This window comes from Gorilla gorilla, chromosome 11 (assembly GCF_029281585.2).
Source record: "Gorilla gorilla gorilla isolate KB3781 chromosome 11, NHGRI_mGorGor1-v2.1_pri, whole genome shotgun sequence".
NCBI lineage: Eukaryota > Metazoa > Chordata > Mammalia > Primates > Hominidae > Gorilla > Gorilla gorilla.
The window spans coordinates 138,880,356-138,895,559 of NC_073235.2; the positions used below are offsets into that span (position 1 = coordinate 138,880,356).

General features: G+C 44.8%; 1 protein-coding gene across 1 annotated transcript in view; it reads right to left on the reverse strand.

Moving 5' to 3' along the window:
• Nucleotides 1–4,551: 4,551 nt before the first annotated feature.
• Nucleotides 4,552–15,204, reverse strand: part of ASB18 (ankyrin repeat and SOCS box containing 18) — a 71,060-nt gene continuing 60,407 nt past the window's right edge. The window contains exons 5-6 of the mRNA XM_031008892.2: nt 7,799–7,912; nt 4,552–6,584 (exon numbers count right to left, since the gene is read on the reverse strand). Of these exons, the coding sequence (XP_030864752.2) occupies nt 6,399–6,584; nt 7,799–7,912 (300 nt within the window). The 3' untranslated portion in view covers nt 4,552–6,398. The remainder of the gene's footprint in view (nt 6,585–7,798; nt 7,913–15,204) is intronic.

The window sequence follows — 15,204 nt, forward strand, 5'->3', positions numbered from 1 at the left end:
ACGACAAATATTGTATGATTCCATTTAGTAGGAGGTATTTAGAGCAGTCAAAATTATGGGCACAGTAAGTAGACTGGTGGCTGCCAGGGCTGGGGGGAGGGGAAACAGGGAGTTGCTTTTCAATGTGAAAAAGTTCTAGAGAACTATTACACAGCAGTGTGAATCTATTTAACACTACTGAACTGTACACTTAAGATAGCTAAGAGGAATTTTTTTTTTTTTTTGAGATGGAGTCTCACTCTGTCTCCCAGGCTGGAGTGCAGTGGCACGATCTCTGCTCACTGCAATCTCCACCTCCCAGGTTCAAGCAATTCTCTGCCTCAGTCTCCCGAGTAGCTTAAATTACAGGTGCCCGCCACCACGCCTGGCTAATTTTCTTTTTTTTTTTTTTGTATTTTCAGTAGAGACGGGGTTTCACCATCTTGGCCAAGTTGGTCTTGAACTCCTGACCTTGTGATCCACCCGCCTTGGCCTCCCAAGTGCTGGGATTACAGGTGTGAGACACCGCACCCGGTCGCGAAAATTTTATATTATGTGCTTTTTACCACAATAAAATGTAAAAAAAAAAAAAATTAAAAATAAATGAACAAATGAGTGAATGGTTTATTCCAAAGTAACTTCATGGATTAACTCTTCCCAGGAGCATCTGAATTTAAAAATTCTTAGGGGTGAAAATAATGAAAAAGAAATAAGTCCTCCATGTTGGCAAAACTTCAGGCAGCTATGGGGGGACCGTTGGGGATCACTGTGAGAATCGTGTTGCTGTTTTTAAGCTGCAATTTGGGGAAAAATAAGCTTTTGGAAACCTAATAATTGATTATTATTTATTAGATTTTTAGAAGTGTAAAGTCAGTATGTTTTCATTTATTTATTTATTCAAACAGAGTCTTGCTGTGTCACCCAGGCTGGAGTACAGTGGTGCAGTCTTGGCTCACTGCAACCTCCACCTCCCAGGTTCAAGTGATTCTCCTGCCTCAGCCTCTCAAGGAGCTGGGATTACAGGCAACTGCCATTGTGTCCAGCTAATTTTTGTATTTTTAGTAGAGACGGGGTTTTGCCATGTTGATCAGAGGCTGGTCTCGAACTCCTGACCTCAGGTCATCCACCCGCCTCGGCCTCCCACAGTGCTGGGATTACAGGCAGGAGCCACCATGCTTGGCCAAGTCAGTATTTTTTTTTTTTTTTTTTGAGATGGAGTCTCCCTCCGTCACCCAGGCTGGAGTGCAGTGACGCAATCTCAGCTCACTGCAACCTCCACTTCCTGGGTTCAAGTGATTCTCCTGCCTCAGCCTCCCGAGTAGCTGGGATTACAAGCATATGCCACCATGCCAGGCTAATTTTTTGTATTTTTAGTGGAGACTGGGTTTTGCCATGTTAGCCAGGATGGTCTCGATCGTCAGTATGTTTTAAAAGAGCTCTGCCTTCTTCCAGGACTCTTAAATACATATTTAAAATTTTAGAAAGTCAGCCAAACTGTTTTCTATGGTAGGGTGGGGTGGAAGGGGTGGCTGGAGGGTATAGTCTTAGAAGACAGGCATATTTCCATTTTCAGAATTCAGTGAGGACTGTGCTCCTTAAAGGCCATGGTGGCTGTATTTCTTACTGTTCTTACCCTTGCTATTTAAATAACATTGCTGGCTGGGCATGGTGATTCATGTCTGTAATCTCAGCACTTTGGGAGGCTAAGGCAGGCAGATTACTGAGCCCAGGAGCTCAAGACCAGTCTGGGCAACAAAGCGAGACCCCATCTCTACAAAAAATAAAAAAATTGATGGTGTGCACCTGTAGTCCCAGCTGCATGGGAGACTGAGGCAGCAGGATCACTTGAGCGCAGAAGGTTGAGGCTGCAGTAAGCCACGTTCAAGCCACTGCACTCTGGCCTAGGTGACAGTGAGACCTTGTCTCAAAAAAAAAAAAAAATTGCTATTTTTTTCCCCATTTTTTACAGTCTCTATCTTAATATTGGGCTGTTTTCTTCTTCTAATGATAAAACAATCCTAATAACAGAAGGAACCATTTATCAAGTTCTTTCTCTGGGTTGGGCTCTGGGCCTGGGTTTTTGTAGTTTCTCTGCTCAGTGGGGCCTGCAGATCAGGATCCAAGGTTAACAGAAACATCCAAATGCTTGGAGCCACAGAATCTGGGCCCCACTCCAAACCTCTAGAGTCTGAATCTGCATTTCAACAAGATCCCTTCAAATTTGGTGAAGACCTGCCTTACACCAGACATCTTACTAATTCCTAAGTAAGTGAGAGAGGCGCAGATATGTTCACTTCCCAGGTAAGCAAACTGAGCCAATTTCAGTTAAGTCATTGTTCTTGTTCAGTGGAGAAGCTCTGAACCTATCTCTAAGGTGTTACCTTGGGCTGCTACTCATCTTCCAGTGTATTGCATCCCTTTCCAGGACAAAGCAATCTTCCTAGAGTCCCACTGAGACCAAACCTGCTCACTTGCTTCGTGGTTCCTCATAGCCTGTCCAGTGAAGTTCAGAATACTTGGTCTGGAAGCCAAGTACCTCCTGATGTGCCCCCACCTTCTCTAGCCTTGCCTCCTTCCAGCTGCCAAAGTGTGGGGATCCTCCTAGCCAGGAGGATAAATCACTATCCCTCCACGGAACCCTGTACTTCCCTGCACCCCTGCCTTCATTCAAGTTTTCCTTTGGAGGCAGTGGTAACTCCTGAAAGTCTATGTAGGAGAGGCTTGGGGAGAGTCATCTGCCTGGGATGGGGATCTGAGGGGTCTTGAAGCTGGGTTTACGTAGCCCTTTTGTAGGACAGATCAATTGTCCATCTCAAAGGGTGGGTGAAGGTGGGTCAGCTGATGGAGCTGGGGGATGCTGTCTTATCACTCCCTGGGCAGGTCGAGTGTGTTAAAACTTGATTGTCCACCAAGGTGCACCCTGGCTAACTCCTTCATGATGTCCATCCTCACTTCCTGGGCTCTGCCTGGGCCCCCCTTTCACTCCATGATGGGCTTTACTCATGGTGCATATAACATCCCACCTCACCCTGCAGTTATTTGCTGGGGTCTGAATTCCCTTTCCAGATTCTACCAATGGGAGGGTGGTATGGTTTGTATATTTGTTCCCTCCTAATCCCATGTTGAAGTTTGATCCCCAGCATTGCAGGTAGGGCCTCATGAGAGGCGTTTGGGTCACAGGGCCTTGGTGACCTCCCTGCAGTATTGAGTGAGTTCTTGCTGGATTAGTGCACTTGGGAACTGATTGTTAAAAAGCCCAGCACCTCCTCCTCTCTCCCTTGTCCCTCTCTTGCCATGTGACACACTGGCTCCCTTTCATTTTCTGCCATGAGTAAAAGCTTCTTGAAAGGCCTCACCAAAAGCACATGCTGGCACAATGCTTCTTGTACAGCCTGCAGAACTGTGAGCTGAATAAACCTCTTTTCTTTATAAATTGCCCGGCCTCAGCTGTTCCTTTAGAGTGATGCAAAACAGACCAATACAGAGGGAATGTCTCCTCTGAGGTTCACTGGGGCAGCACCTTGCGCTGGCTGTAATGGAAAAAAGAGAGCCACTGCTTGTCCTTGGAGGATGACCATGAAGAGTCTTTGCTTTAGAATACAGTGTATTCATAGAAAATTTGATGTCTCATAGGGCCAACAGATCAGGAGATGACTGCTATTGAAAAGGTGTTTTATTGCTCATTGTTCCTAAGAGGAGAGGGTATGCTATGACATGGGGGCAGCCGATGAGGAAGCCCCTGGGTCTTTCAGGAGGCAGGGGAGGAATGGGCAAGAGAGGGCAAGGCTGAAGTTTGGCTAGTTTGAAGAATTTCAGCAGACTCTGGGGCACAGAACTTTCCCAAGTTGTGTGGCACCTGCTCTGGAGTAGACAGTGGTCTGGCATGTGAGAAAGAGTGGGATATAAGAGGTGGTTGAGGTGTGGGCTCTGGGCTCCAGATTGGTTGGCTAACATTGGAAAAGCATGCTTTGTGTGGAATTGTTTACTGTTGCTAAGAACCGGCTAAGCCTGGTGGGTGGGGGGCAGTCAGTTCCTCCTGGGTCAGCAAGGCCCCAGATGTCAAAGCATCTGAATAGAGAAAGCAAGCTGGGGGAGGGGGCTCACTCCTGCAATTCCAGCTACTCAGGAGGCAGAGGCAGGAGGATTACGTAAGGCCAGGAATTAGAGCCTGGGCAACATGCGAGATCCCATCTATATAAAATAGAAAAAATTATCCCAGTGCAGTGGTGTGCACCTGTAGTCCCAGCTACATGGGAGGCTGAGGCAGGAGGATCACTTGAGCCAAGAAGGTCGAGGCTGCAGTGAGCTATGATTGCACCACTGCACTCCAGCCTGGGTGACAGAGTGAGATTCTGGCATATATATATCTGGGCACGTGGAACCAACATACATTTTCTTCCTAGCCAGACACTGATGGGACAAGCAGGCTTTTCTATGGCTAACTGATCCCAGATAAGTGCACTGGAGAGAGATGCACCATTTTATGGGAACCACCCTCTACCCCAAGGTGTATATATATATATGGAACAGAGAAAATAAGACAAGGTTGATATAGTCCTTGTTGTCTAGAGCATCTCTCTTGGCATGTGACGCTCAGGCTGAGCTGAAGGCCCCTTTGATCAACCTGTGTCTGTTCCTGGCATCTGACTTCCCAGATTGTTCCTGGAGCTGGAGCAGTGGCTTTTGGTGAGGGTGTCACATGAAGACTCACACAGGATGGAAACTTCCACTCACCATCCTGCCGGTGTCCTCCTGGGGAGCTCTGGGCTGTAATATGCTTGGGAGCACTGAGAGCACCGACAGGCCCTGGGCAGGTGCACGTGCCTTGGTTGCAAGTGTCCTTTCTCAACATGCAGGTCCGTTGTGATCTAGGGTACAGAGTTTCCCCGGGTGGTCGGGCCTCAGCGGGGTGAGAGGCCTCTCTGTGAGGGGAGGGTCCCAAGGCTCAGGGGCAGCATGAGGGCTGCTAACACACTGGAAAAATACATATACAGTAGGTCCTTAAATAATGTTTTGTTTAATGTCATTTTATTATAACACCGATAAGAAACAAAACTGATTCGGCTGGGCGTGGTGACTCATGCCTGTAATCCCAGCACTTTGGGAGGCCGAGGCGGGTAGATCACCTGAGATCAGGAGTTTGAGACCAGCCTGATGAACATGGAGAAACCCCGTCTCTACTAAAAATAAAAAATTAGCCGGGCGTGCTGGCACATGCCTGTTATCCCAGCTACTAGGAAGGCTGAAGCAGGAGAATTGCTTGAACCTGGGAGGCGGAGGTTGCGGTGAGCCAAGATTGTGCCAGTCTCGCACCAGTCTCAAAACAAACAAACAAAAAAACAAAAAAGAAACAAGACTGATTCCTGGGCAAGGCCACTGTCTGTGTGGGTTTTCTCTGGGTGCTCCAGTTCCCACCCACATCCCAAAGCTGAGCAGGTGAGGTGAGCTGTCGTGTCTGAATTGTCCCAGTGTTGTGTGTGGATGGGTGGGTGTGGGGGGTGTGTGGGCACCCTGCGATGGAACAGCACCCCGTCCAGGCCTGGTTCCTGCCCTGCACACTGAGTTGCTGGGGTGGACTCTGGCCACCCACGACCCTGAACTAGAATAAGCACATTAGAATATGAATGAATGAATGAATGAATACAAATTATTGTAAAGTAAAAATTCATAAGGCATACAATAATCATCCAAATGCATGACAATAAATGATGCAGTATGAGAGGGCCTAGCAAGCCTGCCACATTGGTGACTGTTCTGAACTTCGTGGTGGTAGGAGGTGCTCCTGACAAGGTTCGTTTTGCAAACATTTATTCCTTGATCTAACCCACCAGCAGGACAACCACCATCACATACTGATTCACCAAAAATTGGGTAAATAATTATCTTACTTGTTATTAATCTCTTTTAAAGGTATGTGTAGCTTGCCTTTATTTCAATATTTACTATTAGAATTGTATTGGTCTTTATTTAGAAGTGTGGTGATCTTTTTGTGACCAGAAATATGCTGTAGGAACATCACTCTTGTTTATATCAATTAACCTTGGGAAAACTGGCATTGTTATACCTCATTTCGCTTAAAGCTGGTTCCCTAGAACCTATCGAAGACCTTAAGTGAGGACTCACTGTACCTTTTGGCTTAACTGTTGTTGAAAAGTACTTTCCCAGACCAAGTGCTGTGATAGTCACCATTTCACTGGATTTTCACAAGTGACCCTGAGAGGCAGAAAGGGCTTTTGTTGCCAATTCCATTTCGAGGTGAACCTGAAGCTTGGCAAGGTCTGTGCTTCACCCGGTCCCACGGAGAGCAAGTGGGAAGGGAACTCCCATCACCTCCATCTGCATCAGGGCACTCTCCAACACACGGCCTCCATGGAAGGTCAGCGAGGAGAACAACAGTATTGGTTGCAGCGTTCTGCGTTTCAGTGCAAAACACCCCGTGGCTCCAAAAGTAGATAATTCTGCAGGGGCTTTGGCAAGGGTAACAGGGGGATGAGGTCAAAGCACCTTTTGCCAAACAGTCTGCGAAGGGCACAGCGGCAAAGATGCTGCAGGCAGCGTGGGGTGAGGGCCAAGGCAAAGAGGGACTGGTAGAACGGCTTGTGCATCTGGAAGGGAAGGCAGGTGGATTAGAAATCTGGGCACGTGGAACCAACATACGTTTTCTTCTTAGCCAGACCACTGATGGTACAAGCGGGCTTTTCTATGGCTAACTGATCCCAGATAAGCACACTGGAGAGAGACGCACCATTTTGTGGGAACCACCCTCTACCCCAGGGGCTTGTGTGCTCTCCCAAAGCACAGTTCCTGCCGAGTGAGAGGGGATTCTGACTGGGGTGACTTCAGATGCTCCAGGTGGTCTCCCCGAATTCCGTTTTGCTCCATCCTCTTTGCACAGCAGCCCTACAGCTCCGGGGTGGCCCTGTTCATCTCCCCCAGTCATGACCAGCTCTTCCCTTTTGCCAGGGAGGGGCTCAGGAGCGAGTGCATGGCACTGGTCTGGTGGCCAGTCATGCACACGTGACTCAAGTCAGTGAAACAGAAAAAACACACACAACTCTTCTCACTCTCTTTTTTTTTTTCGAGATGGAGTCTAGCTCTGTTGCCCAGGCTGGAGTGCAGTGGCACGATCTCAGCTTATTACACCCTCTGCCTCCTGGGCTCAAGCTATTCTCCTGCCTTAGCCTCCTGAGTAACTGGCATTACATGCACTTGCCACCATGCCTGGGTAATTTCTGTATTTTCAGTAAGGACAAGCTTTCACCATGTTGGCCAGTCTGGTCTTGAACTCCTGACCTCAAGCGATCTGCCTGCCTTGGCCTCTCAAAGTGCTAGGATTACAGGCATGAGCCACCGCACCTGGCCTGTTCTCACTCTCTTTTAATGGACAGTCACCTGTGGACTTTGTTGTGGATAGATGTAATCCCCATAGCTTCCTTGGTCATATCTTGAGCTGCTGGAGCATGAAGCTGACTCACAGGGCCAGATTAGTATGTCCTGACATGGAGCTAGGCCCGTGGATTCAGGCAGCTCTGGCCTTTCTTTGGACACTGGTTAAGAGAACCCTGGCATTTTTCAGGCCAGCACGGGGCTCTGAGCTCCTTGAGGCCACGGCACCGCAACTACTATAACAAGCTCCTGGCTGTGTGATTATGGAGCCTCCAGAAAAAACCAGAAATGTGCAAATACACCCTCATTTCCCATTCTTCCTTTTTCAGATGTATAATACTTAGCCGAATATCAGTGCAAAACTCCCCATGCAAAGAGGCAAAAACAGACAAAAGTTTTGTACTAAAGATGGGCAGAAAGGCAGCCCTCTTGCCTGGAATACTTCCTCAGGAATCACTTCCTTCCAGGACTCTGACACGCAGAGCTGAGGGTAGGAGTTGAAAAGTACCTCGATGACTGCGGGGACAGATGCGCAGGTCTTCAGCACCTGGTGGGAAGAGGTGAAAGACGCAGCGTAGGCCGACTGGGTTCTGGGTCTCAGTGGGGAAAGGAGGGAGTGTGGGGGGATGCTCTCCCTAGCTGTGTGACCTCCCTACGCCCAAGCCACACAGGGAACAGCAACAGAGCAGTACCACAGGGTTGCTGCAGGGATCACATGAATTAGTGCACACAAAGACACAAGGCAACGGCTCTGCAAGGGAGCCCTCCTTCCCATCATGATGGCCGCCCAGCCAAAGTCTGGGCCAAGTGCTTAAGCATTCAGGTTCCCAGGGGGGCTATACTGATGGCTTGGCAGGCCTCCTTGGCCCCCAGAGAGCTGCTCAGAGAAAAGGAATGAAGTTCTGCTAGGAGGAAGTTTGGCCCGAGGATGGTGTTCCCAATTTCTTACCTCAATTTTCAAATGTGTCAGGAAATTGAGAATTGGGGAAGAGGAATTGTTTTCCTGTTGAATTTCCTCTTGACTTGGCATTTCCATTTTATTTTCACAGTCCCCACTGGCAAAGATTCCTATTGCCTTATTCACAAATTTATAATTCTAAAGATGCGAACACTATTTGCTTTTAAAAAATAAACATTTTTTTGTTTTGGAGAAGTTTGAACCTTCATACAAAAAAGTAGTGCCAATAGTATGATAAACTCCCATGTACCAACCCCCCCATCAACCCATGGTTGATCCTTCCCATCCACTTCTCCTAAGATTAAAGCAAATTCCATGTATCCTATAATTTTATCTGTATTTCAGTGCATCTTTTATATGACCCTTTGAAGAAACAAAGATAATATTATAGCACCTGAGAAATTAACAAGTTTCATAATATCACGTCATATACAATCAGTGTTTAAATTCACAGATTTCTCTTAAATGCCATTATATTAACAAAATAATTTGTTTGTTTGAATAATCATTCCAGTTAAGGCTGACATAATGAGACTGGTTGCTGTGATGTATTTTTAGATGTCTTTTTTGTTTCATGTGACTTATTTGTGGTGGGAACTGGGTTATTTGTCCTGCAGCGTTTCTCACTGTGGGGCTTTTGCTGATTACAACCCTGTGGGATTTGTGGACATGCTGCTCTTCCTCTGTTTTCTGTAAATTAGTAGTTGGATTTAGAAGCTGGACCAAATTCAGTTGCCGGGCGCAGTGGCTCAGCACTTTGGGAGGCTGAGGCAGGCGGATCACCTGAGGTTGGGAGTTCAAGATCAGGCTGACCAACATGGAGAAACACCGTCTCTACTTAAAATACAAAAATTAGCTGGGTGTGGTGGCACATGCCTGTAATCCCAGCTACACGGGAGGCTGACACAGGAGATTCGCTTGAACCTGGGAGGCGGAGGTTGTGGTGAGCCGAGATTGCACCATTGCACTCCAGCCTGGGCAACAAGAGTGAAACTCAGTCTCAAAAAAAAAAAGAAGCTGGACCAAATTCAGATTCGATTTTGGAGAGGGGCAGGGCAATTTCATAGCTCTCTCTTTTTGAGGTCTAAGATTTGCCAAGTGTTGTACAATTGTTCTTTCTTTTTCTTGGTTGAGAGACCAGAGGTTATGCAACTTTTCTAAGCCCAGCTACCATGTATCTGCAGCAAGGACCTGAACCACTACTGGGGCCTGCCCTGCGTCATGTCTACTGGGGCTCTATGGACACAGAGTCTAACAAAAGAAAGTATTTAAGTCACTCATGGAGGCTGCTCACTTCACAACTTGCCTCCCTTCTCCACAGCTCCAGACCTAAAACCCCTTTAAAATACAAATATGACAAACTAAAAAAAAAATTCATATTCCTCTGGTTAGAGGTAACTACTATTAACATTTTGTGTATGCTAATGTTTTATGTGTTTAGACAGAAAATTAATATATATGACAACAATGGGTGAATGCTTTGCATATGATTTTGAAATCTGATTTTTTTCCATGCAGAATAGATTGTGAATCTATTTACAAGCAAGTATCCTTTTTTTTTTTTTTTTTGGATGGAGTCTTGCTCTGTCACCCAGGCTGGGGTGCAGTGGCACGATCTTGGCTCACTGCAACCTCTGCCTCCCAGTTCACGCCATTCTCCTGCCTCAGCCTCCCAAGTAGCTGGGACTACAGGCAGGTGCCACCACACCCGGCTGATTTTTGTATTTTTATTAGAGACGGGGTTTCACCATGTTGGCCAGGCTGGTCTTGAACTCCTGACCTCGTGATCTGCCCACCTCAGCCTCCCAAAGTGCTGGGATTACAGGCGTGAGCCACTGCGCCCAGCCCAGTATGGACTATTTACTTTTGTTTTGTTTGTTTGACCATTTGTTTTTCTTCCTTTGTGAACTGCTCAATTATGTCTTTTGCTCATTTTTCTATTGGTGTGTTCATTTCTTCACTGATTTGTAAGTACATTTTATTTATTAGGGTTATTTTCAGGTAGACAATAATTTTGCAAATAATGATATTTTTTTCTCCTCAATATTAATATTTCTTGTCTTATTACACTGGCTAGAGCTTTTCCGTTTAATGCTAAATAAGAACGTTAATAGCATGCATAATTATCTTATTCCTAACTTTAATAGGATTGTCTCTAATGTTTCACCATAAATATAACCTTGAACATTAGTTTCAAATAGATACCCTGTTCTAAGTTAAGAAAATATCTTTCTATTCCTAGGTTACTACAAAGTTTAAGATGTAATTTCATTTTTTGCCTTTTTCTAACCAAGTTGATAGAAAAAGATTTTCCAGGTCAGAAGTGGTGGCTCATGCCTGTAATCCCAGCCCTTTGAGAGGCTGAGGTAAGTGGATTACCTGAGGTCAGGAGTTCAAGACCAGCCTGACCAACATGATGAAACCCCTTCTCTACTAAAAATACAAAAATTAGCCAGGCATGATGGTGCACGCGTGTAATCCCAGCTACTTGGGAGGCTGAGGCAGGAGAATTGCTTGAACCCGGGAGGCGGAGTTTGCAGTGAGCTGAGATCATGCCACTGCACTCCAGCCTGGGTGACAAGAATGAGACTCTGTTTCAAAAAAAAAAAAAAAAAAAGATTTTCCTATACTGAACCATTTTTGCCTTCATAAAACAGGCCCTATTTGGCTATTCTTCTATATTTAATACACATATTATATATAAAAATATATAATGATAATATCAGTATATATCAGAGAGGGATATATACGCTATTATATATACTAGATCAGGCTAGAACTTCACCGTATCTATTAATAAGCACACTTTTCTCATTTGAAATAGTATAGTATATATAATACAGTGCCAGACTCAATTTACTAAGATTTTTAAATCTCTTAATAAATTTGGTTTATAGTTTTATTTTTGAGCTATTTTTGTCAAGTTTTAACATCATTTTATGTTAACTTAGTAAAACTATCTGAGAAAATTTGTTTTTTTTTTAATACTTGGGAAGATTTTAACAAGTAGACCATTATTGGAATCAGGAAGGCACAGTAGATCTTGCATTTGACATTGTCTATGCCTGGCATTTAGCTGTAGGTAGTAATTTGATAGTTTTCATTTCTTTCATGGTTATTGGCACATTTTATTTTGATTTCTTCTTGAATCCATTTTGTTAATCTATATTTTCCTGGAAAATAATCTTCATTTTAAAGAAATTTAGCATTGCATAGATAACAGTCAAGGTCCATTAGAAAAGGGATGGAGAAGCCAGGCACGGTGGCTCACTCCTGTAATTCCAGCACTTTGGGAGGCCGAGGTGGGTGGATCACCTGAGGTCAGGAGTTCGATACTAGCCTGGCCAACATGGTGAAGCTCCATCTCTACTAAAAATACAATAAAATTAGCCAGGCACAGTGGTGCACATCTGTAGTCCCAGCTCCTCGGGAGGCAGAGGTAGGAGAATTGCTTGAATCCAGGAGGTGGAGGTTGCAGTGAGCTGAGATCATGCTACTGCACTCCAGCCTGGGTGACAGAGCAAGACTCCGTCTAAAAAAAAAAGAGATGGCGAGTTCGATATGGGATCATTCCAGAAGTGTTTATTGATACAGGAACTATTTAACCAGATGTGGGTACGAGGAAACTGACAAGGGTCAGGGCAGCAATGTAGGGTCGTGGCAGAGGTATTACCACCCTGGGCTGAAGGGCCAGTCAGGTGAGCTGTCTTAGCAGAAGCAGCAGTCCTTGCTTGGGGATACACAGCTAGCCTGAGGCAAAGAGCCAGCCCAGAGAATGCATGTTCTGCCCTCACTCTCCTTTCCTCCCTCCTGCTGCCGGGACACCCCACTGGCTATACCCAGCTGGAAGGCAGAGGGCCGAGAGCTGTAGAATGAGGTCCATATGGATCCATAAAGGTGGAAGGAAGAGATCTTCACTCTATCGATGAATAAGCACCCTTTTCTCATTTGAAATTCACTGTAATTGTATTTTCAATGCTTTTTTTCCTGTTTAGTTTTGCTGGAGGTTTTTCCATTTTACTCCTTTTTTCAAGAAATCAGCTATTGGATTTTGTTGATCAGTTCTCTTTTAAAATATTATAACCCATTAATTTTTGCCTTTATCATTATTAACTCCTTTCTCCTATCTCCTTAGGTATGTTTTGTTTGTCTTTCATGCTCCTTGGATTGACTGCTCAGTTAATTTCATAACATTTTTTTCCTAGAGTCATAATAAAGGCAACTTTCAACATGGTATAAATTTCCCTTTGAACGTTGGTAGGGTCATAGCCAAGAGTTTTGAGGCAGTGTTCCCTTCCCTCCTTCCCTCCTTCCCTCCTTCCTTCCTTCCTTCCTTCCTTCTTTCCTTCCTTTTTTGAGACAGGGTCTTGCTCTGTCACCTATGCTGCAGTGCAGTGGTGTGATCATGGCTCACTACAGCCTTGACCTCCTGGACTGAAGTGAACCTCCCACCTCAGCCTCCTGAGTAGCTGGGACTACAGGTGCATGCCACTATGCCAGGCTAATTTTAAATTTTTTTTTGTAGAGACAAGGTCTCACTATGTTGCCCAGGCTGGTTTTGAACTCCTGGGTTCAAGCGATCTTCCCACTGCAGTCTCCCAAAGCGCTGGGATTATAGATGTGAGCCACTACACCCGGCTCGTCTTTCTTAAATAGTCTGCAGTTAAATAACTGTTGAGGCAGTAGTTATTTGAGAGTGTGCTATAACATTTTCAAATGGTTATGTTATTTTTTAAAATGAACAGACTTTTTACTATTAATTTTCTGGTATATTGCAATATGGCTGTAGACAATGTCTGTTTTGGCACTAGCAGAAGTCACATTTCATTTGGTTCAAAATATGTTTGTCACATTTATGATTTGGAGCTACTGCACTTCATTTTTTTTTTTTTTTGGCTCACTTGGTCTGTGATATGAATTAAGAATCACCTAAATTATTTTTCAGTCAATTTCTCTGTTTTAACACAATCTTCTTTGGCACATAAAGTTTATAATGGTTATCTTTTCACTGTGGGTTATATCCTTGGTCAATATCAAATGAATATTTTTTCCCCTCTCATTTTGTGTATTTCCTTGGAATTCTATTTGCATATTGATATAAAAGTACATTTTTTTTTTGCCAGAATTATCTCTGCTCATTCTTTAATTTTTTTTTTTTTTTTTTTGAGACAGAGCCTTGCTCTGTCACCCAGGCTCAGGTGCAATCGCGAGATCTTGGCTCACTGCAACCTCCATCTCCTGGGTTCAAGCAATTCTCCCGCCTCAGCCTCCCGAGTAGCTGGGATTACAGGGACCCGCCATTATCCCTGGCTAATTTTTTTGTATTTTTGTAGAGATGGGGTTTCACCATGTTGGCCAGGCTGGTCTTAAACCCCTGATCTCAGGTCATCCACCCTCCTCGGCCTCCCAAAGCGCTGGGATTACAGGTGCGTGCCACCATACCTGGCCTCATTTTTAAATTTTAACCTTTTGTTTCACTTTGTTTTAAATGTATTTGAGAGTCTGTGTTGGTAAGAGGGTAGTTTAAGCAATTTTCATTTATTATTATAAATCAAGCGTTTGGTCTCACTCCGGTCTCACTTTATTCTTTTTGTTTTTTTTTCTGCTTCTTGTTTCCTTTGTTTTCTGGTTCTGTTGTACATGTTTGTATTTTCTTTGGATTCATCTTCCGTATTTTGGAAGTATGCATTGTCTTTAAAATGCTATTAGTTACCTTCAAAATAAAAAAAAATATCAACCTAGGCCTGATGCAGTGGCTCACGCCTGTAATCCCAACACTTTGGGAGGCTGAGGCGGGTAGATCACGAGGTCAAGAGATGGAGACCATCCTGGCCAACATAGTGTGGTGGCATGCACCTGTAGTCCCAGCTACTCAGGAGGCTGAAGCAGGAGAATCACTTGAACCCAGGAGGCAGAGGTTGCAGTGAGTTGAGATCACGCCACTGCACTCCAGCCTGGCGACAGAGTGAGACTCCGTCTCAAAAAAAAAAAAAATATATATATATATATATATATATGTATACACATATATATATATATACACACACCTATAGTTCTCTAAAAATCTAAATAGTATCTTTTATGTTCCGGATATGCCATCATCCTTTCTCTTACATTTCTCTCTTAACCAGTTCTTCTCCCTTCCTTTCTTAATAATACTGGAGTTTTAGTTCCAGGTTGTCATTATTATCTGATCATACTTATATCACGTATCTCCTTCAGTAACCATTTTGGTATTTGCATTTAGTTTTACAATGTGCTTCCCAATTATTTGTCCCTGTTATAGCTGGGTTGTATGCTCACCACCTGTCCCTTAAGCCATCCCTTCTGTAGGTAGGTATTTGCCGAGCTCCTACTAGAAGGCAGGGATTGTGTTATGTCTGCATGCTATGATGGCCAGCTCCACCTTCATAGAGCTTTACAGTCCCAAATATAACAACAACAATACAGTGCTGTGGTCATATGAGGGGGAGTTCAGGGGAAGATTTCTGGAAGAAGTGACATCCAAGCCGAGACCTAGCTCTGGAGCAGGAGTTAGCAGGGGGAAAAAAAAGGCATGGAGAGTTCTGGGGACAAGAGTGTTCTAGGCAGAGAAGACGTATTATGCCAGGTTTGGGGGGTGAGAAGGAGCAAATAGTGTTGGCTGGGGCATGAGTCTGACACGGGGAGTGCTCGGAAATGAAACAGGAGAGGAAAGCAGGGAAGACCATGGAGTCCATTATCTGCCTGAGAAGGAGGCTGGCACAGGGAGCACTTGCCAGGTATGAGTGGAGGAGAGGCTGGGTCTGATTTTAATTTTAGAAATATCACCAAAGCTGGGTGTGGTGGCTCATGCCTGTAATCCCAGCACTTTGGGAAGCCAAGGCAGGCAGATGACTTGA